The sequence below is a fragment of the Gadus morhua genome, chromosome 12 (genome assembly GCF_902167405.1).
Source record: "Gadus morhua chromosome 12, gadMor3.0, whole genome shotgun sequence".
In the NCBI taxonomy this organism is placed as follows: domain Eukaryota; kingdom Metazoa; phylum Chordata; class Actinopteri; order Gadiformes; family Gadidae; genus Gadus; species Gadus morhua.
Genome location: NC_044059.1, coordinates 28,987,411 through 29,010,346, shown reverse-complemented (window position 1 = coordinate 29,010,346; position 22,936 = coordinate 28,987,411). Strand labels below are relative to the sequence as shown.

General features: G+C 47.0%; 3 protein-coding genes across 4 annotated transcripts in view; 2 read left to right on the top strand and 1 right to left on the bottom strand.

Moving 5' to 3' along the window:
- The window catches only part of LOC115556319 (fibronectin type III domain-containing protein 7), a 9,830-nt gene extending 9,738 nt beyond the window's left edge, over window positions 1-92 (bottom strand). Inside the window, exon 1 of the mRNA XM_030373518.1 lies at window positions 1-92. This exon is cut by the window's left edge and continues 63 nt beyond it. The gene's annotated coding sequence lies outside the window, so the exon portion shown is untranslated.
- Window positions 93-1,574: 1,482 nt separating this feature from the next.
- stxbp3 (syntaxin binding protein 3) lies at window positions 1,575-10,043 on the top strand. 2 transcript variants are annotated; one of them, XM_030372602.1, is made up of 19 exons: window positions 1,575-1,696; window positions 2,142-2,191; window positions 2,744-2,825; window positions 3,151-3,227; window positions 3,351-3,423; window positions 3,535-3,635; window positions 4,455-4,600; window positions 4,928-5,021; window positions 5,345-5,469; window positions 5,624-5,722; window positions 5,964-6,021; window positions 6,239-6,304; window positions 6,481-6,561; window positions 6,837-6,972; window positions 7,427-7,533; window positions 7,630-7,725; window positions 8,000-8,085; window positions 9,028-9,176; window positions 9,480-10,043. In XM_030372602.1, exons 1-19 carry the CDS (start codon window positions 1,606-1,608, stop codon window positions 9,578-9,580), a joined length of 1,818 nt encoding a protein of 605 aa, XP_030228462.1. In that variant the 5' UTR covers window positions 1,575-1,605; the 3' UTR covers window positions 9,581-10,043. The 2 variants fall into 2 exon arrangements, with proteins under 2 accessions (XP_030228462.1, XP_030228461.1); XM_030372601.1 differs by having other exon boundaries at window positions 5,342-5,469.
- Window positions 10,044-10,107: 64 nt separating this feature from the next.
- ankmy1 (ankyrin repeat and MYND domain containing 1) lies at window positions 10,108-22,921 on the top strand. Its single transcript, XM_030372600.1, has 20 exons — window positions 10,108-11,136; window positions 11,757-11,903; window positions 12,218-12,418; window positions 12,772-12,810; window positions 13,285-13,514; window positions 13,908-14,124; window positions 14,215-14,394; window positions 14,880-15,158; window positions 15,390-15,568; window positions 15,824-15,995; window positions 16,436-16,576; window positions 16,987-17,136; window positions 17,297-17,404; window positions 17,618-17,749; window positions 17,845-17,958; window positions 18,242-18,392; window positions 19,008-19,140; window positions 20,769-20,849; window positions 21,682-21,833; window positions 22,435-22,921. Exons 1-20 carry the CDS (start codon window positions 10,942-10,944, stop codon window positions 22,590-22,592), a joined length of 3,159 nt encoding a protein of 1,052 aa, XP_030228460.1. The 5' UTR covers window positions 10,108-10,941; the 3' UTR covers window positions 22,593-22,921.
- The last annotated feature ends 15 nt before the right edge of the window (window positions 22,922-22,936 follow it).

Genomic DNA, 22,936 nt, shown 5'->3' with positions numbered 1-22,936 from the left:
TCCAAATATGAAATCGAATTGCTGTTTTCTCCCAAAGTAGACCTTAAGACACTAGTTCAAATTCTATCTTTCTTCTGCAGATTTGAGGCAGTGTTGGTTAAAATAACTGCATTGCCTGCTGGTAGCCCCTCCCCTTTTAGAGATGCATCCAATCGAGGCATCAAGAGATAACAGCTACTTCAAGCTACCTGGCCAATGGCGTTTGTGTTCTTATTATGCATCCATGTTTCAGTTACTTGTGTGTAGCAATTACAATTCAGTACATATTTGGTTATATGTGTGTGACATGGCCTATATTGTATTGTAGGTGTTTCTTTACTTTTGTCCAATTGAAAATAGATCTCTATTCATATATAAATATTTTTATCTATATTTTTATCTGGATATAGATATATACAGTATGTGTCGAGTCCGCCCAGTTTGACATCATCACTGTCAACAAGAAATTAACCCTATTTATTATATCACCTTATTATTGTAATAACTGCTTGTAAATATCCGAAAATACGCAAGAGGGGCTTTTATTGTGAAAACTGCTTGTGGATCAGGAGCATGTGGTTGAATAGCAACATATATCATTCAACTGTTCGTTGATAAATGTAACGAGTCCAGATACAGATCCATTCTCAGTGATGGACACCTGTCAGCTGTGCTGGGCATAGCCACATCAGGGATTAAGGCGCGTTCATGGCCCTGGTAATAACGAGACACCTCGTCAGTGATGACGCTGACACTTATGCGTGTTCCCGACCGCGACCGTTCATAGGCACTGCAGGTTTTTTTTATTTGATAAAAACCAGTCAGAACTAAGGATCAGTTTCAAGTTTGGACGCCTTTATTTCCTTGTAGCCTATCACCTATAGGCTACAAGGCTGCAACTCTGTTATCAAATTCTGGCCCCAATTGTCGAACGGAAGTAGAATCATAAGAGCGTCATGAGGTGTCGTTCACGAGAACTTTCCGATGTCGTGAAAATGTTTTCCCCCTAATTCCAAGCATTGTGAACGCGCCATTACACCTATCTAGCTAAAGTTATTCAAATGAATGTGCTTTATTTTTATCTCGCAATATTGGAGCACATATACTCTCTTGCGTCCAATAACGAGAGAAAAAAATAAAATAAAATAATAATTATGCCTGTAGAATTTTCTCCTATCCCCTAGCAGTAGGAGCCGCCCCCCGTCAACAATTCTGCCCAAGGGGCTGGTAGGGGGAATTCGGGGGGCCCATCAGTCCCTCTTGTAAACAGGGCCCAGAATTTGGTGCTACGGCCCTGCACACACAAGCGCGCACACACACACACACACACACACACACACACACACACACACACACACACACACACACACACACACACACACACACACACACACACACACACACACACACACACACACACACACACACACACACACTGCCAGTGATATGCGTACATACGTGCTCACCAGATACTTTCTCGTGCTCACGAGAAACCTTTTATTTATTTTTTTCATGTCCCTTTACGGGTTCCGTTAAAAAATAATTGCCAACCCCTGCAATTTTCGTCACTCTTAAAAAGAACTGCGTGTTTGGCTGATTTGTTGACAGCGTTGACGTCAGACTCAGATGACGTCAGACTCGGAGGACGCTACACAGGAAGGGAGAGTCAAGATGGCGTCTGGTTCAGAGCACGGACTAAAGAGAATAGTTTGGCAAAGTAAGTTTATCGGACTGTTCTATACTTAAAATCATCTTCCACCGCCGTATTCCGTTGATTATGCTATCCGTAACAATATTTTATATATATATATATCACCCGGTTTTGACTTCACGAAATGTAATTGAGATTACACCCGAACGTTTCTCTGTTTACGCTACGGAAAGACATGTTTATAAAGTGATGCATTCGATATAAAAGTCCTTCTATATTATAATTGTAATGATTATATCCTTCATGCACGACACCTTCTTTATAGCCTTGGGCTACACATCACTGCTCGCATTCTTGAGGAAATAGCTGCAGGATTCTCCTCTAATGTCAAACAGTCTGAATTAATATCAATTCGCAGTATGACCAAAGCGTTTTTTATAATATAATGATATTGAAGATAACAAAGTGGCTCGTTCATCACGTTTGAATCACTGTCTATTTCCCCTTGTAGAACTAAAGGATACTATCATTGCTGATTGCAGAAAGGCCGATATATGGAAGGTAGGGTGCTGTTGTTTTTTTTCCGACAAGTTCATAACGTCATCGGCTGTCCGTTCATTCCCCGTTTCAAGTTCACTTCGTTTTAAGTGCACTTCTTTCGTTACGAGCTTCCCCGGTCTGTAATACCTGAGCCATGAACCCATTATGTTCTCATTTATTCATAAGACAGCTCGGATGCTAAAACCTATACCGCACAAAAGTGTAGTAGTTGAGTACCCGTTTTTATTTTGTTCTATCTTCATTCATCACAATATGACTAATGTCATTATTATTCAAATGTCCCTTGCTTAAATGTCCAGTGTGTAGAATCTGGTTTCATCTAGCAGTGAGGTCTCAGATTGCAGAATACATCAGTTGAACTGAATACATCAGTTCAACCAATAACAATAGGTTATCTATCAAAGACCTATGATTATTGCTACCGGTTATATGTATTGAGTTTTTCTGCCACATGCTACTTTATTCTACCAAATCCAGCTTTTTAAGTATTTAAAAAGTGAATGTCGCAGAATCAGTATAATGATTCCATCTTTCCCATCCCATTTCCTACAGATTCTGATTCTGGACCCCTTCACCACCAAACTGGTGTCGTCATGTTGCAAAATGTCAGACCTAATGGCGGAGGGAATAACAAGTAAGCAATACAGGCGCATGTGTTTCTCATTGAACTTGAACATGGGCCAGTGCTTCATATCAGAGCCTCCGGAGGATAGCCCTCCCTCCAACCCCAAACCCCAGTTTTTAATTCCTCTCAAATGTTTTATTTAAGAGGTATTATGATCTATAGTTTAAAACCATTTTTACAAAGCACTTGGAAAAATACTTTTATTTTCTGTAAAACTCCCAAAATCGCGAGCTCATTGCTAATGATATCGACTAAAATGGTTTATACTGATTGCCTTGAGGTGTGTTTCTCTGATTCTTTGTTCATTGTGTTGAGACAAACCTTTTTCTCTCAGTTGTAGAGGATCTGTACAAAAGCAGAGAGCCCGTTCCAGAAATGAAGGCCATCTACTTTATGTCACCAACCTCAAAGGTTACATTCTACAAATTATAAGGACTTTTTATTTTGCTATTTCACATTTTTTATCTTTTCTATTCTAGCATTTTTGTCTTTTGTCCATGGTTAAATCTTTCTTGTACCCCTTTTTGTTTGTAGTGCGTGGATGCATTTATTGCAGATTTCAAGCTGAAGCCAAAGTATAAAGCGGCATATGTATATTTCACTGACTGTAAGTAAAAGCTGGTTTAAATCTTAATATGATTATTCATATTAATTGTTGTATATTTATTCTTTGTAAATTATTGTTTTGAGAGCATATATCGACTCTTTCATCCAACAGATTGCCCTGATGATCTCTTCAACAACATGAAGCTGTACTGTGCTAAGTACATTCGTGTGGTGAAAGAAATCAACCTGTCCTTTCTGCCCTACGAAGCTCAAGTAAGTGTGGCCCCTATTTGCCCTATCATTATTACGTTTTCTTTTGCACGTGTTTATAAAGAATGATACGATATCTTTTATTTTTAAGATAAATATACTGTTTCTGTCTGCTGATATCGGTCTGGCCTCGAGCCTGTTAACAGCCTCTTCCAACCTGTAACAAATGATAGGAGCAGTCAGCACTCGGGGGGGGGGGGGGGGGGGGGGGGGGGGAGGAGAGAGTGAAGGGGAGTTTCAGTTCACAGCGAACAAGAGACACCACATTCTCCTGAATTTAATAAACAATGGCCATGACCAAGGAAAGCGTAGAATGAATAATGATGTTCAAATAGGAAATCTTTAACATATCCACACAAATCTGCACGTAAGGTTTTTGACTATCACCTATTTCTTTTTACCTTCAACCGGAATGGAAGGAGGGAAGACAGCAATAACATCACTTCGTTTGTGAGTCTGATTGGCTTCAGTTTGTAGACGATTTAAGGCTACACCCATATTCAAAACTCCTTTCCGATGCCCAACTGAAAGTCATTGTGAAAAACGACAAGTGTTTTTAGAAAAATAACACATGATACGACCATAACATTTCTTAAATTATTTTAAAGCCAGACCAAAATACGGATAATACAGCAATGGCACACCGCTCAGAACCACTAGGAAGTTATAGCATTTTCCTTCTAATTAGCTTTGTGTTTTGCAATACCATGCACGTCTTTATGAATCTTGCAGGAAGGATTCAATAGATCCCTTCCCGTAAGCTTAGCTTTCTGGTTGGACTCCAATAAGATGTAGTGAAACTCCTGCCCTCTTTCTGATAAGGTGTTCACTTGTGACAATCCTGGGGCTTTCCGGAGTATCTACAGTCCCCACAGTCAGGACAAAAGGAGGACACTGGAGACCATGGCAGACCAGATCGTCACTCTGTGCGCAACACTGGGAGAATACCCGGGGGTCCGATATAAGAAGTGAGCTGGAAGAGGATCTCACCCTCTCGTTTTACCCCTCGAAGGTCCCAGAGATGGAGACATTCTGCTGGCTGAAGTGTTACCCTACCCAAAGCAAACTATCATTTTTTTTGGTTTTCTACATTTTTAAATGCAACAGCATTATTGCACGTATTTATTGAAAACAGTGAATTTCTAACAAATCTATTGTTAATGGCTGTTTGTGCCCTTCTCTTTACTTGATATAATCACTGTAGTACATAGCTTCGAACATATTTCTGAAACTTGTGAAGCATCAATCTTAATGTTTTCTGTTGATTGTCATTAAGATCTTTTTGTTGTTGTCAGGGAAAGTAACATGGAGAACACTAAGGCCTTGGCAGAGTTAGTGGACAACAAGCTGTCTGCACACTATGAGCTGGATGAACCTGGCAAGAAGAAGGTGATTCTGTGGTTCTATTACTTTCAGAATGTTTAGAAAATAAATCGGAATGGGCCTACAGGAAGCACTCGCAGCTATTGCCCTCAGGTTTTAGCAGGTAAGCCAGGCACACGTTTTATTAATACATGACATGGAGAGAAGTGTGCAACTTAATTTATCCTCAATGTGCAAGCTAGAGGTAGCTTCTATTCTATCAAGTTCGCACAATATCGGCCATCTCTCTACCAAATGTAAGACACGTCTTGCATTGATGTCCACCTGGACATCATTCCTGCTCAGTAATCATGGTGACTTTGGCCTGTATATCTCTTTGACTGCAGCAGGAGAAGACCCAAGCCCAGGTGCTGATAGTGGAGAGAGGCTTCGACCCAGTCAGTCCCATCCTCCACGAGCTCACCTACCAGGCCATGGCCTACGATCTCATTGACATTCAAAATGAGACCTACAAGTAGGAAATGGCTGACACTTCAATCGCTACATTACATCTGTTCATGCTGCAGAAGAGCAGATTCTCTTCATTAAAATCCAGAGAAACCCCTTCCTCTTGCCACCCCGTTAAAGCAGGCACCGCTGCTGTCCTCTTGCATTTCTTCCTCGTCCAGGTACAAGTCTAAAGACGGCTCGGAGAAGGAGGCTCTGCTGAACGAGGACGACATGCTGTGGGTTAAACTGAGGCACAGGCACATCGCGGAGGTCACAGAGTGAGTTCCACCATAGGGGTTTTTAAGCATGTTTTTCTGTTCTGTCTATTGGAAACGCAAAGGGGAATGGAAAGGCAATATCATGAGCATGAAATACAGTGGCTATAATAACATACTTATAAAGCCATCAAATCAACTCAATAGCCGTCATTTCATAATTGATGAATACATAAAGCAGGCAAAGACTGAAATGTTGTTGACTGTTCCATATATAAAAGCTTCTGTTTTTTTTTCATCATAGACAAATCCCAAAGCTGGTAAAAGAGATCTCTGCCAGTAAGAAACAGCCGGATGACAAGGTAAAATGTCAATGTTATGATGCCCGCGAATAAGAATTTGCATGGTGGACGCTGATTCGTCCCATTATCGTCTGATCATCGAATCATATACAATATTTATTATTTTTCTTACATTGAGATAGAAGTATCCATCTCTATCTATATTTTCCAAACTCCATATCTTGTTTCTACCTGAATTATTATTTGGATTTTAGTGGATTTTATTTTTTCTTCTCAGATCACAATAAGCGGTTTATCACAGCTGATGAAGAAGATGCCCACCTTCCGTAAACAAATGGCTCAGGTATGACTAAATTGCCAATGCGAGTTTTATTAATCATTTCAACTCTGGGTCATGAATCTTTTTAGATTTGACTAGAGATCTACAGGAAACATTAACCACCAGGTTGATGGCATAGCCCTAGGGGGTGATGAGGATTCCATTCCTTCAGTCTGAGATCACTGTTGTCTGTACTGCAGAAAACGGTCCATCTGCACCTGGCTGAGGACTGCATGAACCAATACCAGAAGAGCGTGGAGAAACTCTGCAAAGCCGAACAGGTTTGTCTCTGTCCTCCAAACACCCACGCTGTGATATACCATCTCTGCGGACGTCACGGGGTCCTGTCCCATCAACAAAAGAATAGGTGTGTTAACGTGTGCGCGTGCGTGCGTGCGTGCCAGGCTAGAGATAGTGCGGCTGTGTTGGGATGTGGGTGGTGTCCAGTCTCTCGCCAGGAGCCCGTTTGGCCCTAGGGGCCTGTTGATCTCAGCTCGGGCTGATCCAGAGGTGTGCGTGTGTGTGTGTGTGTGTGTGTGTGTGTGCTCGCATGCAGGACCTGGCGGTGGGTTCTGACGTGGAGGGCGTGAAGGTGAAGGACCCCATGAGGACCCTGCTGCCCGTCCTGCTGCACAACCACAGCACGCACGATAAGATCCGGGCCGTGCTGCTCTACATCTTCAGCCTCAGCGGTGAGCTCAGACTCACTCCACTCTTTAGGGCAAGATTCAGGCAAGATTTAGGGCAAAGATCTGCACGTCTGCAAAGTGCAAATACTATTGGTTAGAACAAAGTGACCCCAAAATGAATTAACCATTTCATTGTGCTTTAATTAACAAAAAGGGAATACATCATTGTATAGTATTGGAATAAAACAATGTATAGTATTGTTCCTGAGCTAAGCTATCCTTCTCGCTAAGCTACCTTTTTAGCTCCAGGTCACACTTTGATTTTGTTTATTGATAAACTGATCTGTAAAAAGACGCTTGGTTTATGGCACATGTTTGACTTGATTTTCCCATTTTCTGCTGCTCCATGCATTCCTTTGTTGAACTAGTGCTACATTACTATTTTATGTTCATGTTTCACAAAGCTGCTGGAAGCCATGCGATATCTGAATTTCTTTTATGCGTGTATCGTTGACAGGAACAACAGAAGAGAACCTGAACAAACTCATCCAGAATGTGAAGATAGAGCATGAGAGGGAGTTCATCTTGAACTGGAAGGAGCTGGGGGTCAACATCATCTCGGCGGTAAGAAAGGGCCGTTCTCACCACAGAGCCCAGCTTCACTCCGCTGACTCATGTGCCCTTCATAACTTTTTTTTACTTTTTTTTTACTTTTTTCAGCCAAGTTTGTTCTCGCGTAAGCCGAGCCGTCGCGAGCGCCCAGAGGAGACGTACAACCTTTCGCGGTGGACCCCCGTCATCAAGGACGTGATGGAGGTCAGTTGGGCCGGAGGGGATAAGGGATGCAAGAAGGTTCAGCAGCCATGGGAAGCTTTAACTTTATATTTAAATGTACTGACGTTCACTGGCAGTATGTACAGCCTATCCTTAAAAAGTGGGCATGGGACCTTGTTTCCATGCAAGCTACGAAAGACAATAAATAGATTCGTAAATTGTGGATGGATGTCATAAACGATGGATGCAATAACAGTGACGTGAGGGAATTAGTCTCAAACAGCGGTTAATAAATGGTGCTGTGTGTTGTGTCCAGGACGCTGTAGAGAACAAGCTGGACACCAAAGAATGGCCACACCAGTCAGAGTGTCCTGCCGCCTGGAATGGATCTGGGGCAGTCAGGTGGGTTCACACAGAGTCAGGCGGGCAATGCACCATAAGAGATGACGAGAGATGTTTGACTCGCTTACGGCTGGCTGATGGCTATAGCATTCCTACCAAATTGCACTCAAATGATAGCCTGCATCCGCCCGCCTAAGTACTTCCGCTCAATTTGAATTTCCCTTCAGTGCTAGGTCTGGGTCTGTGGTATGTTAGTGGGTTTTCTCCGTCTTAATTTTCTGCACCCAAATAAGCGAACAGAGGGAGTGGCTGAGATCAATGACGTTAAAGTCAGCTCTCGTTGACAGACGTCTTCACGCACGGTGTTTGGTTTGTTTACAGCCTGCGCGCAACGTGAATCCCGGCCAAACGTTAGCGATTGGTTATGGCAGATCCAGAGTGGCACTGGGCAGATCCAATAGTTTTAAACTTCAACAGACACCTGCCTTCAAGTGAGTTGACGTTTGTCAATTGAGTAGGTCCAGACTCTGTACAAATTAAATGAAGTACGAGTGTCTGGTAGGACCGGGCTACTCAAATGATGGCAAAATACTCAACTCTTACCACTCCACCTGATTAGTTGTGCTTTCTAAATTGTCAAAATCATCCGATATACTCGATCCCCCCCTGCATGAAAACACACTCCACTAACCGTTGGTTATCAGACCCCTAACATCGATGTTGAATCACCAGTCATGGCAGTAAATATTCAGGACCAATGACAAGATTGGGGCCTCGCAGAGGAACGTATGACTCTGCACTAATTACAAAAATATCAGAAATACTACCCGCAATATAAGCAACCATTACATGATCTCTTGCTTCTGCTGTTGCTGTGGCTTTAGATGGTACAAAATGTAAACAATAAAAGAAAAGTTTGTAGAAAACATCAGGATGTAGACGTCACATTTAAAAACGTCTTTATCTATGCCATCCCCCCGTTCCGCTCTGTGACGTCGGCAGCGCCCGTCAGAAGCAGAAGACCAGCACCCTGGACGACAGGCGAGGCGGGGCGCGCCTCATCGTCTTCGTCATCGGCGGCATGTGTTACTCGGAGACCCGCTGTGCCTACCAGGTCAGCCAGGCCGTCAAGTCCTGCCAGGTCATCATCGGTGAGCAGAGCACACCTCCGGCCACCACACCCCGCTCTATGGCGGACTCCTCCTCCGGGTTCTGCCTCCTCGTGAGGACAACCTCACTGAACTCTCTCAGTGCAGGCCGGGGCTGTAGAGAGAGCCGGTGGAGTCCTGGACTCGTGTTCTCGGTTCATATCTGGAATCTTTCCTTTCTATATGGATTTGTTCGGAAATACATGTTTTCTCCAGAGTTCCTTAGTAGTTCCTCCGGCTGTACATGTGATATGCATTGGGTGATGTGATGCTAAACTGTGTTCCTTTGGCTCACGGTGACCCCAGGCTCCTCCCACATCCTGACCCCCACCGCCCTGCTGGAGGACATCAAGGCCCTCAGCAAGGGGCCCATGGAGACCTTCACCATCTGTGAGAACCACGCCTGAGGAGAGCGTCCAGCCGCCGGCGCCGCCTCTCTGTTCGTGCCTCCAGAAGTGTTCAGATGCTCCAGATGTTCTGTGACGGAAGACCTCTGAGACGCTGCAGCCCTGAGCTAATGTACATAAGTGAGCACTGATACGTAGCAACACCCTGCTAGACCTTTAATGTTTATAAAACTAATCAGATTATATTACTATTGCCATCATTTTGTCTCTAGAAATGATCGTAGATTATTTACTTTTCTTTAATAATTGAACCGCTGACAAACCGCTAATACAACTAATGAAGTGTTCAAAAAGGTATTGTACAATTCCTATAAATTACTGAGGATGATGCGATGGTGCTGTTGGCAGGGTAAAGTCGTGTTTTATATCGAAGGTGTGTTGAATGGAAGGAACGCAGGCCGAATGGAGGAAGAATGCTTCAATTTAATTCAACAATGTGTATCTCATTAAATTATATACGAAACAATGTCGTAAGTCATTTCATTTGCATGAGGCAGGCAAATGGGGACATTCCTATGTCCCCAGGTTCATATGGGACATGTCAAAGGGTCCTATGTTCCACACATGTGCTCTCCTTGGTCCTCTGTTCCCCAAATATACATAGCACTCATTTTTCATATAGGGTGGTGAACAACGCATGTCTGCAGTTCCAATGCCAGGACGTACTGAAATGGATCCAAAAAAAGGCCACATCCTTATCGCTGTGTTCGAAGACAGGAGGAAGAGGGTCAAGTGACAACACCACAGGTGGTCGCCCTCCAGTGGCTCTATAGAGGCGTGCTCACACTCCATGACCCACTCTCACTTTCAGTGAGGGAAGAACCCTTCACCATCATACCGAGATCCAGCACCACACATAAATCGCCTTATTATACCAACAAACGTACGTTCTCGGCATTAAAACGTAGGCCGAGCTCAGGAGGTAGAGCGGGTTGGCTGGTGACCAGAAGGTTGTTGGTTCGATCCCTGCTCCTGACGAGCTGGCTATCGCCCTTCGTGGTTGACTCCGCCGTCGTTTTAGTGAATGTGTGAATGATTAGTTGTAAGACGCTTTTGATAAAAGCGTCAGTAAATCCCCTAAATGTAAATTGTATCGGTTCTCGCTGCAGGCCGTGTCGGTTGCCCGGTCGTTGGTTGCCCGGGTAGGGTATGTGGGATCCCGGACACGTTTCCCTGAGAACGGCCCACTGTTGACATGCTTCGAGGAATCGAGGAACGAGAGCGAGGAGGGAAAAGTGCGGTTGTCTAGACAACCAGCCATGACAGTGAACCCAGCCGTCGGGAACTTTAGTCCCAACGACCTCTCCCGTTCTGAACTGAAGCCCTGATCGCTTCGGTCTGCCACAAAGATCCCTTCTGAAATGCTGTCCCAGTGCGGTGGCGGTGAACCCCTCGACCAGGGCAGACCCTGGTTGACGAAGTGGACCAGTCCGATGTGGGGCGACATGAGGCAGGGCCACGGGGTGCAGGAGTGGCCCGACGGATCCAGGTATGAAGGGGAGTACCTGAACGGTCTGAGACACGGCCCGGGCCGGTTCACCTGGAGGAACGGAGAGGTAAGGTCTGGTCACCAGTCTGGTCTCCACTCGGAAGACCCAGACCGTCCAACACACGTTCTGTTCACGTTGTTTCATAAATAACTCCAACCTTAAAGCTAGTTTTGCGATGCTGTAAAATATGTAATGTTTGAATAACTGTTGGCTGGAGTTGGACACTGGAAATAACCACAAAAACACCATCAAAAGCCATCAAATGTTGATAAACCTTTAATCTTCTGCTGTGAGATTATCTTGGGGTTCCTTGCTAGATCTGCCCAGTGTTGTTTTTTGCTTATCTTAACCCTTAAGTAATTAAGTAAAACACCTTTTTTTTTGTTTCTGCAATGGACAATCATTGACCCATAACAGCAGAAGTTAGCGATTTTATAATTCCCCAAAGCTACACTCAAATTAAAATGTTTGCTGTTTAATCATAAATTAATTACATATCTTAATAGGCCTAATCTTTCTGTGCGATAACTAGGAAGATAGATATGTAGCTTCATTGTTCGGAAACTGATGGAGGTGTTTGCAATAGCAACTCACTACAACTATCCCATCTAGGCTCCAGGATTAGTTGATGGATTCCCTGTAATACATAGCCTGACTGTTCCCTCCGTGTGTGTTTTTGTGTGCAGTGTTATGAGGGTGCGTTTCATAGAGACTACCGCCATGGTGAAGGGGTTTACAGCTGGCCCTCAGGCCACAAGTTTACTGGCAAGTTCTACCTCAACAAGAAGGATGGATTTGGAAGGAAGGAGTTCCCTGATGGATCCAGCTTTCAGGTATGGATCCGGACACAATGTATATTGAAGGATTCAGGAAACGTTTTACTTTTCTTTCTTTTTTCCACCTCTGCACATTCTTTGTTTTTCATTCTGTTTTCCGTCTCCTCTCCTCTCCTCTCCTCTCCTCTTCTCTTCTCTCCTCTCCTCTCTTCTCCTCTTCTCTCCTCTTCTCTCCTCTCCTCTCCTCTCTTCTCCTCTCCCCCATCTCGTCCCCCCCTCCTCTCGTCCCCTCCTCTCCTCGTCTCCTGTCCTCTCCCCTCTCTCCTCTCCCCTCTCTCCTATCCCCTCCCCTCCCCTCCTCTCCTCTCCAGGGCCTGTACCATGCTCACCAGAAGTTTGGCCCAGGTGTGTTAACTCACCCTGACGGCCGTCAGGATGTGGGTCTGTGGCGTGGGGAGCACCTGGTCAGGCTCTGTACCTCCCTGGAAGGGGGCTTCAGCCTAAGCAGCTTTCCAGAGTATGCTGCCTACATGGGCCCTCCTCCTGCTGCTGCTATAGACCCCCTGGCCACGGTACCGTAAAGCTTTGGCCCCAACTCTCTGGGGAGAGAGGATACACTTTCTATATTATTGAATACATTGACAGTTTGGAATTCATGTTTGGTATTGTAGTGTATTTTATTTTCATGCACGCGCTCGTTATCAACAGTATTGATAACTTAAATGATCTCATATAATAAGGTAAATATTGAACAACAGATACATATTATCTTTGTTTATAAATTCATGTGTTACGCTTTTTATTTTGTCCATCTTCAAGCACACTTTCTAATCCCTAACCCTAACTTTTACAACCATCATTTCCCCAATCATTTTACCCACAGGGCATCTCATTTCACTTCATTCTTCTGCCCTTTCCTCCTCAGCCTTTTCTTTTGTCTACTGCTACAAAGCCAGTCTCCAAGGTAAGCTTGGGCCATAAACACCCACTTGACTTTATGGACTCTTGAGTTGACCCCACTTAGAAGAGCCTTTCTCCTTCAGTTATATTATGTTTCCTGTGGTCGCCTTCACCAGTTTGACACCTCATATGGTTTCTCACTTAGCAAAGTCAATCGTTCAACATCAACGTTTAGTCAAATGGGGGGGTGACAGTAGCTCAGGAGGTAGGGCGGGTTGTCTGGTGACCGGAAGGTCGCTAGTTCGATCCCCTGCTCCTCCTAGCTGAGTATCGAGGTGTCCCTGAGCGAGTCTTCTCCCGGCTGGGTGGCTGTCGCCCGGCCTGGGTGATTCCGCCGTGGACGTGTGTACGAACGGTTCTAAGTCGAGTTTGATAAAAGCGCCAGCAGCAAAATCCCTTAAATACAATATGTAGAAATTAGGTCTTTGAATGCTAATGCTAACAAACATAGCTAATTCTCCCCCTGCCCCCCCCCCAGGACCCCTCGGACACCCCCGTCGCTGACCGGCTGTCCGAGGAGAGCCTTGCCCGCCCCCCCGGCCTGGAGTACTACTCCGCTGACGGGGACCACCTGCCGCTGCCCCCCAGCTTCCAGGGGGAGCTTGACCGCAGCTTCTTCGGCGCGCTGTGGGAGCCGGACACGGAGCCAGCGCCCGCCGCCACCCTGCCCTGGCAGCTCCGCATGCAGGCCCACGTCCGCAGACACAGGTGGGGGGGGCAGCAGGGAGGGGGCGGAGGGTAATGCGGGGCTCTCCCTGAAGTGCATACGACGTGCGTGAGGCGGGGTGCGTCCGAGCACACGTCAGAAGAGAGCGTGCAGCGGACGACAGTCCGCCATGTTGTTTCAGTTTGGATGAACACGGTGTTCTTTGTGTTCATGACTTTTATTCACTGCGGTGAATGTCGCTCGGTGTAGAGGTTCCGTTAAGTTCAGCAAACGTCAACTATTAGAAAGAATGACCTTAATGAGGTACCTGAAATTAATAATAATATCAAGGTTCAACATGTTTATTTGTGGATCAGTTTAAAGTGTGTGTGGTGTGTGTGTGTGTGTGTGTGCGTGTGCGTGTGTGTGTGTGTGTGTGTGCATACGTGTGCCAGGCTAGAGACAGTGCGGGTTGGTTGGGACGTGAGGGCCGTCCTGTCTCTCTCCCGGAGCCCGTTTGGCCCTAAGGGCCCGTTGGAGCTCAGCTCAGAGCTGCTGATCCAGAAGGCCGGCGAGGGCGACCGCCACGAGGTCAACCGGATCCTTCGAACCCGACGGGTCAGCCCCGACGTCAGCGATGCCCGCGGCCATACTGCCCTCACGGCTGCTACGGTAAACCCTTTACACTTTAGAGCTGTACAATTATTGTGTTACTTATGGTTTATTTAATCGTTTGTACGTTTGTACGTTTGTTTTTCTGAGGTTAACTGCCACGATGCGGTCATCCACCTGCTGCTCGATACGGGCGCTGACATCGATCACCTGAACTGCGAGGGCATGAACGCACTCGCCGTGTGCCACGTCCTCTACTACCCCTTTCAGTCCCTTCACACCACCCTGGCCGAGAAGGCAATACCCCCAACCCTGTCGACCGCAGAACCGGTAGATACCATGTCAAATAAAACACCCACTGTCTGCCACATAGACCCAACCCACAGGGAATTAGGACAACTGTACCATCGGTGTCCTGTCCTTCTAGCCTCTGCCTGATCAGATGAGGCGACTCATTTTAAATCAAGTCAGTTAAAATCAAACTAACAGTCCGCAAAATAATTTGCGTCATTGTTAATATCCTCTGTAATATTTGTGGTATTCAAATGTAAAGGGGAATAAGTGCGTATGTAGTTGGTTTCTATTGCTTCTTCTTTTTCATTTCCATGTTGCTTAAGCTACCCAAATGGAAACGCAAGACACAAGATTGTCTCGTGTCCAACGACCATCACGCATGACCCGGACTCTGCGTAGCTGAAGCACATCATTCATTTCAATCACCTAAATGGCCAATTACATTTTTACCCATTACAGTGTTTTTTTAATAACATTTAAAAAACAACAAACTTATCAACGTCCTCCTCTCTGTGTATCAGGAGGCAACGCTTCCACCGCCACCAGTCGACAGCCCCCCTCGCCCCCCCAGCCCCCCCAGGGCTGACCCGGAGATCAACGAGCAGCACGGAGACTCAGACAGCAGCACACCTGAGGACAGCCAGCAGGGGAGCCTCCCGGAGTCAGAGGGGGGAGAGGAGGTCCCGGGCCAGCTCCGCTCTCTCCAAGTGCTGGACGGCCACATCCCGTTGGGCAGTGTCGTCTGGCGAGGGGGTGGAGCCAGGGCTACCAGAGGAGTGGCGTTGGCAGCAGGTGTTAAGGTACAAAGCACGGAGGTTCTGACCGCTAACGGAGTGCAGCTAGCCTGTGCAACTGAATGGCAGTGTTGCCAGATTGTGCTGGATTGGGTGGGAAATCTGGTCCAATCTGGCAACATTGCTGTATGGACCTTTATCACAGAGGTGTAATGGAAGGGTCAATCACAGGTGCATCTCATGATGTTAATCATATATATATTTATATATATATACGAACGTCCCCCTGTCGTTTAGCGGTTCTTGGACGAAGCGGACCGTCCGGTGTTTAACTCGGCGCAGTCCCTGGAAAGCTTCTTCATCCCGGTGACCGAGGACGGGATGCAGCACACGGCCGAAGCGCTGAGCCGCATCGGAGTCCCCCCTCGAACCCACAGCCACGAGACCCTCCGCAGGATGGCCGCCATGAAGACGGAGTGAGGGACTTCTCTCTGCTTTCTGCCGATTAGGAACCATCGAGGTCATCTGGAACCCTCGTTCCCAACCCTCGACTTTAGACGTGACACTAAACAGACGTCAATACCTTTTGCGAAACAACTCGCGTAGATAAAAAAGATAACTAAACGTGTTAAGAGGCAGGCTCATTCATGTTGTTTCATCGTTGGTGTATCAGAGTCTGACACGTCCACCTCCATGCAGCGTGAGGGTCACTGTTGTGCGTGTGTCTGCAGGCACCGCGCTCGCTGGAGCACCCTGAGCCTGCTGCTGCAGAGGGGGTCCGACCCCAACGCCTCCAGGCTGCCCATGCCCGTTCTGTTCCTCGCCATCAAGGCGGCGCACGTAGAGGCGGTCCGGGCTCTGCTGCAGCGTGGAGCGCAGACCGACAGGCCCCTCCCCGCTGAGGTGAGGACACGCCCCTCTGAGGTGAGGACACACCCCTATGAGGTGAGGACACGCCCCTCTGTGGGGAGGACACACCCCTCTGAGGTGAGGACACACCCCTCCCCTCTGAGGTGAGGACACACCATTCCCCTCTGAGGTGAGGACACACCATTCCCCTCTGAGGGGAGGACACGCCCCTCTGAGGGGAGGACACGCCCCTCTGAGGGGAGGACACGCCCTCCCCTCTGAGGTGAGGTAACCCCTCCCCTCTGTGGTGAGGACACACCCCTCTGGACCAGTATTTCTTGTGCACTGAACAATCACTGCGTAATCCCACTGAGGAGTCAGGTGTGTGTGTGTGTGTGTGTGTGTGTGTGTGTGTGTGTGTGTGTGTGTGTGTGTGTGTGTGTGTGTGTGTGTGTGTGTGTGTGTGTGTGTGTGTGTGTGTGTGTGTTTTGCAGTGGAAGGGCCTATATCCCCTTCACGTCGCTGCAGGCTTGTCGGGCCCTGAGGGCCCCAGCATAACAGAGCTGCTCCTGCACGCCATGGCTGACGCTGATGCCCAGGCACTAGACCAGGAGGACGTCTATCATCTGGATAAGGTGTTTGTTGTGCCGCGGTTCCACCCCAATGACCCGCGGCCTTGAGGACCAGGGACTCCATCTCCAGGGACTAATCGGTTCCTTCAGCCCCTGGTTGTCAGCCGTTTCCCTACGGCCTAAAGTCTGTCACTCTGCTGCTGCAGAGTTGAAATGGCTGAACAATCTTTTTTTGTACTCGACCAATCAGAGATGTTCAGCGCTACAAGCCCCTCCCCAAAGTCCCTGTACTTCTGTTAAGTACTCCCCCGAGCCTTTCGGGGGTTAGAATAAATGTTGCACGAGTACCTCCAAAGGTTCCTAGTCCCTGGGTAAAGTTCCTAGGGAGGATACTGATGCTAATTGGGTTATATACGCCAATTGTAAATATTTGTATCTAATTCTGGGAGCTCCTGTTTGATATTGATGCACAGACCAGGACAGAGACACAAACGGCTCTCGGGAACAAGACCCTGGCCCCCCCATCCTGGGGCCCCGACCCCGAGGACGGCTTCCCCGGGGCCCCCCCAGAAGGGGGTCGGACCGCCCTGCACCTGGCCTGCCAGAGGGACACCGACCACAGCGTGGGTGTTCCGCCCGTTCACCGCCGAGAGAAGACTGTGCTCAACAGTCGCGCTGTGTTTATCTCACATGTAGGATTTGGAGCCGATGTCTTGCAACGCTTTGGAATTGACGAGCGATTTGTGTGTGTGTGTGTGTGTGTGTGTGTGTGTGTGCGTGCAGAATGCCAGCGAGGTGGTGTCGCTGCTGCTCTCCCGGAGGGCCAGAACTCACCTCCTGTGGAGCGGTCACTCCGCGCTCTCCCTGGCTATCGCTAGCGGCAACGACATGGTGACGACGCACGGCGCACGCTCACACTAACGCGGATTGACCACTGGGACAGGATATGTTTGATAGTAAAGGCTGATGAGTTAAACGATGCGGCAGGAAATTGAGGACATGTTGAGGACAGATTGAGGGATGGTTTAGTTTGATATCCCAATGTGTATTAGTTATAATTCACCATACTAACTGAATGCCCCTCTCCCTTGCCCCCCTCTCTAGGCAGTGGAGTTGTTGTTGAAGGGGGGGGCAGACCCTAATCTTCCACTGGGCCGAGGCGTGGGCAGTGCGCTGTGTGCCCTCACCAACATCGACTACGACTCCACGGGACACCCCCACGACAGGGCTAAGATGGTATGTACCCGCAATAACCACAGCAACTACAATAATAAGAATAGGGGGGGGGGGGGGGAAGCATGCTGTGACCACTCTGTATTTGTTCCTTGCAGTTGGATATGTTAGACAAGGCGGGGGCAGACATCAGGATGCCCGTGTTGGTCGGGGAAGGCCAGAAGAGGGCCTTCGGGACAGCTGTCGACTACGCACACTATACCTTCAACCAGGTAACGCACGCGCACACACACACACACACACACAGACACACACACACACACACACACACACACACACACACACACACACACACACACACACACACACACACACACACACACAGTATATAAACACACATATATATTAACACCCACACACACACACATATAAACAAACACACACACATACATCTATACACAAACACACATATAAACACACACACACATATATAAACACACACACACGCACATATAACCAGACAGCCCTCTCTCGATGTGGCGCGGCCCCGACCAGGACCAGCGCATTGCCCACACCTCCTACCACGCCCTGAGCCAGCGGGAGAGGGCCGTCCACGAGGCCCGCGGCCAGCTGCTGAGGCTGATGGCCGCCATGCTGAGGCAGACCGCCGGGCGCGGGGGGGCCGGGGAGCGCACCCCGCCTGCCGGTCAGTACATAGAACCATACCCCAGGAGGTGGAGGGCAGTGTGGGGGCTCTTGGGACTGGTTCTTGCCTGCATGCGTTTTATGTTCCTACATGTGTTTGGATGTGAGTTTGTGTGTTGGGATGTGTGTTTGTGTGTTGGGATGTGTGTTTGTGTGTTGGGATGTGTGTTTGTGTGTTGGGATGTGTGTTGGGATGTGTCTTTGTGTGTTGGGATGTGTGTTTGTGTGTTGGGATGTGTGGATGTGTGTCTGGATGTGTGTTTGGATATGTGTTTGGATGTGTGTTTGTGTGTTTGGATGTGTGTCTTGGTGTGTTTGAATGTGTGTTCGGACGTGTGTTTGTGTGTTGGGAAGTGTGTTTGGATGTGTGTTGGGAATGGGATGTGTGTTTAGTGTGTGTTTATGTGTTGGGATGTGTGTTTGTGTGTTGGGATGTGAGTTTGTGTGTATGTTTGGATGTGAGTTTGTGTGTTGGGATGTGAGTGTGTGTTAGGGTGTGCGTTTGTGTGTTGGGATGTGAGTTTGTGTGTTGGGGTGTGAGTTTGTGTGTTGGGATGTGTGTTTGTGTGTTCTGGATGTGCTTCGGTGTGATTCTGATGAGCTGTTTTTCTGATAGGTGCCAACAACAAAGAGAAGTTTGTGTATAAAGGGGGAGGAGCCAATACGCCACAGGGGCGGGGCCCCAGGGCAACCGTTGCCAAAGAGACAAACAGACCTGAGTCTCCGGTGTCCGACCGTGAAACAGAAAAGTATATCACACACGCAAACATGGATGATAACAGAGATTTTCCCGTGTCAAAAATATCACAGGCTGGCACTTGTGCAGGTTTACAGCGGTTAATGGTAAAACTTTACAATAAAGGTACATCAATTAACAATTAAGTACAATTATTTAATGCAGTAAGTGTTAATGTTACATTTGAACTAATGGTCTACTCATCATTTACTTAGGGTGATAATGTTTTCTAATAGTGTTCATGTTTCACGTGTCAAGGTATTAATTAAATGATGGGTTATTAATTAGGGTTAGGGTTAACCCTAGTCTAACAAATCTGACTTAACATTTACATCCAAAGTGTGAAGGCCGACGAGCCCAAATCTGTGTTCACTTCCTCTGTTCCTGGAGGCAGGGATGTTTAAAATCAAACCTGTGTAGCAGACTGCCCACTGTACAAAATGAGTACAATAGGAGATTAGGATCTCCAGCCATAGTCCCTTTAACCAACGACAACTGAACTACAATGCAAACGCCAACCAACTACCCATAACCCTATCCCCTAGGCTAATGCTACACAATAATGCTTATGAATGCGTTAATTAGGGCTGTAACGATACACAAACTCACGATTCGGTTTGTATCACGATTTTTGACCCACGGTTCGATACATCCCACGATTTTTTGAAATTTAAAAAGCATTTTATTTAAACAACACTTATATACCAATTAACTTAATGTAACATTTAATAACAAATAATTTGGAACACTGAACAGATTTGAACAGAAAGAATACTATTAAAGTATAGCTAAATGAATAAAGAAATAACGTGTGGGAGGATGCTTTTTTCAACTGTTTGGTTGGTTTAGTCAAATATCCTTATTAGCACTACTTATTAGGCTATGTAGCTTAAATAATGGCATAATCAGGCCGTATAGAATGCAACATGTTTAATAGCCTAACTTTGAATAGATGGAGAAAAACCTGAAGGTCATGAACGTCGCAATAACGAGGCGTAACGAGTAGCATATGAGTGTGCGCCAGAATGGCAATGTGCGTATGCGTGTGTGAGTGACGTCAGCGAGTGAGTGGACGAGCGAGGAGAGCGAGCGGTAGCGCGTGTGTCTAGTGAAGAAGCGAACGAGTCCGGTAGAATAAAGTACCCATCCTGTCAATAATCGGTGGCCGCTTCATTCCGACCTATAAGCAGACAAACTGCCAGTCAAATCACACAAAACACTAGAGACAGGATCACACAGGCCCCCTCTGGATAAATGTCGCTCATATCGCATATGAGCACTTCGACGGCTGTGGAGAAATGCGATCCTCCGTAGCAACGGAGGATTGCAGTCGCATACTTACGGCATCGATAGGAGGGGGCGCTGTCAGCAGACTATTATCTAGACAAATTATTAGCAAATTTAAATCGGACAATTTGACCGCAGAGTTAGAAAGGGCGTATCGCGCTTCTGCCTTCTCACACCGCGAGACAGGATCGTGGCTTTGAGTATCGCGATTTTCGGTTTGATACGTGTATCGTTACAGCCCTAGCGTTAATTAATCTTGATTCATTTAATTTGTCCTTTATTTATTACTGTTTATTTCTTTGCCCATTGTGCTCTTCTATATCTCCCCCTTACTGCCCCTCTCCCGTCTCCTAGTGGTGGACCCGCTGACCGAGCCGAGAGCAAGGCATCGTGGCAGAGCAGAACGAGGGCCGACGGCAGAGAGAGGAGGACCAGGTGAGCCCATCCCCTCTCACACAGCATCAACAGCGTGGTCTCTGCGTTGGGTTATCATCCAACAAGAAGGCGGACCCCCGTCATATAAAGCAGACCGTTACTGCGGCCAGGGCACATTGTGTGTGAGGGATGTGGTTCTACTTAGAGAACCCCCCTGCCTGTTGGTGCACACGCATTGTATGTGAGGCATACATCAACATGACGGGGCATTACGTATGTCGTATATAAGTGTGCGCTCTCAGAGCCGCCTCATGCAAGCCTAGTGAAGACGAGCCTAGTGAAGACGAGCCAAGTGAAGACGAGCCTAGTGAAGACGAGCCTAGTGAAGACGAGCCTCGTGAAGACGAGCCTAGTGAAGACGAGCCTAGTGAAGACGAGCCTAGTGAAGACGAGCCTAGTGAAGACGAGCCTAGTGAAGACGACCCTTTCACACACTTTTAATCTAAGCGTAAAATAGTGTAGCGAATGGCTTCGGTGGTTTGTGGATGGGGAGGATTTAAATGAGTGTGTTTGCATTCTTTAATAGATCCATGTTTTCTAGATGTAGCTTGTCAGTTAGTCAGTTGCTCACAACTAGTTGCTACTAAATTATATTTAAATAATTTACCCACATTTATTAATCGTGACGTAGATGTCATTCGATACACGGCAGCCGATCCAACAGGAGCTAGGAGACAAGTGTCATCTGAAAAATAATGACTCCTATGATTCTTGATGAAAGGTAACAGCTGATGGAAACACGCTCTGCTCCGGGGAGGGCGTGATCCCGGGTGCAGCGGGCAGACAGTCTGGGGGGTCTTTCTGAAGGTCTGTGCGTGTGCGTCTCTCCCAGGACGCCTCTGGGCTCGTGCTACCAGTGCGGCCGCTCGGCGTTCGTGACCCTGACGCCCTGCAGCCGCTGCCACCAGGTGCTGTACTGCTCCGGGAGCTGCAAGCTGAAGGCCTGGGAGCAGAGGCACCGCGGGGAGTGCATCCGACTGCCAGGTGGGGAACCAGAGGAGGGAGGGAGGGAGGGAGAGAGGGAGAGAGGGAGAGAGAGAGAGAGAGAGAGAGAGAGAGAGAGAGAGAGAGAGAGAGAGAGAGAGGGAGGGAGGGAGGGAGGGAGGGAGGGAGGGAGGGAGGGAGGGAGGGAGAGAGAGAGAGAGAGAGAGAGAGAGAGAGAGAGAGAGAGAGAGAGAGAGAGAGAGAGAGAGAGAGAGAGAGAGAGAGAGAGAGAGAGAGAGAGAGAGAGAGAGAGAGAGAGAGAGAGAGAGAGAGAGAGAGAGAGAGAGAGAGAGAGAGAGAGAGAGAGAGAGGGAGGGAGGGAGGGAGGGAGGGAGGGAGGGAGGGGGTGAGGGTGAGGGTGAGGGTGTGTGTGTATTGGTTCACTGAAAAAAAAAAACATTGTTATTCTGTTGACCTAGTTTTAGTTTTATTAGTTTAATCTGGATGATTTCAGCTTGTTAATGTCTGATCTTTTACTGTGTATTGTTTTAAATCGCTTTTCAAAGTGTGTGGTTTAATATACATTTGTAGAAAAAACACTTTATCAAACCAAACTCTTACTGTGTATATATATATTTTCTTTCTTTCATTCTTTCTTTAGTAAGCCCAAGTTCCCCCCCTCAGAGGGAGAGGGTCAAAGCCAGTAGAACGCCAGGACCCTTGAAGGTGTCAGAGAAGGTCGCAGACAGACCCTTGAAGAGGCCAGAGAAGGTTCCAGAAGTTCACATCGACCCTTCGGAAAACTACAGCTTCATCTGATCACATAGAAAATAATAACTTAATGATAATAATAGGTAAGAATTATTAATAATATTTATAATTCATAATAATAATAAGTTATGAATACTAATAACTTTAGATCAGTACAGCAGCAAATGACTCGCTTCATGATACTATAACAACATAAGCCTATAGGGATTCAGAAGCTTGGGAAATTAAATGATTTAAAGGAAGACACGCCACAAATCAGGGTTAATCCTTGACGTCTGCCCTTTAATGGAATGTGCGGGACTATAATACTTTCCAGTAAACCATTGCCTGTGTTAGTCCTGGGTGCCATAACAAATAAATTAAATCATATAATACAATGTAGAAACGTGAAG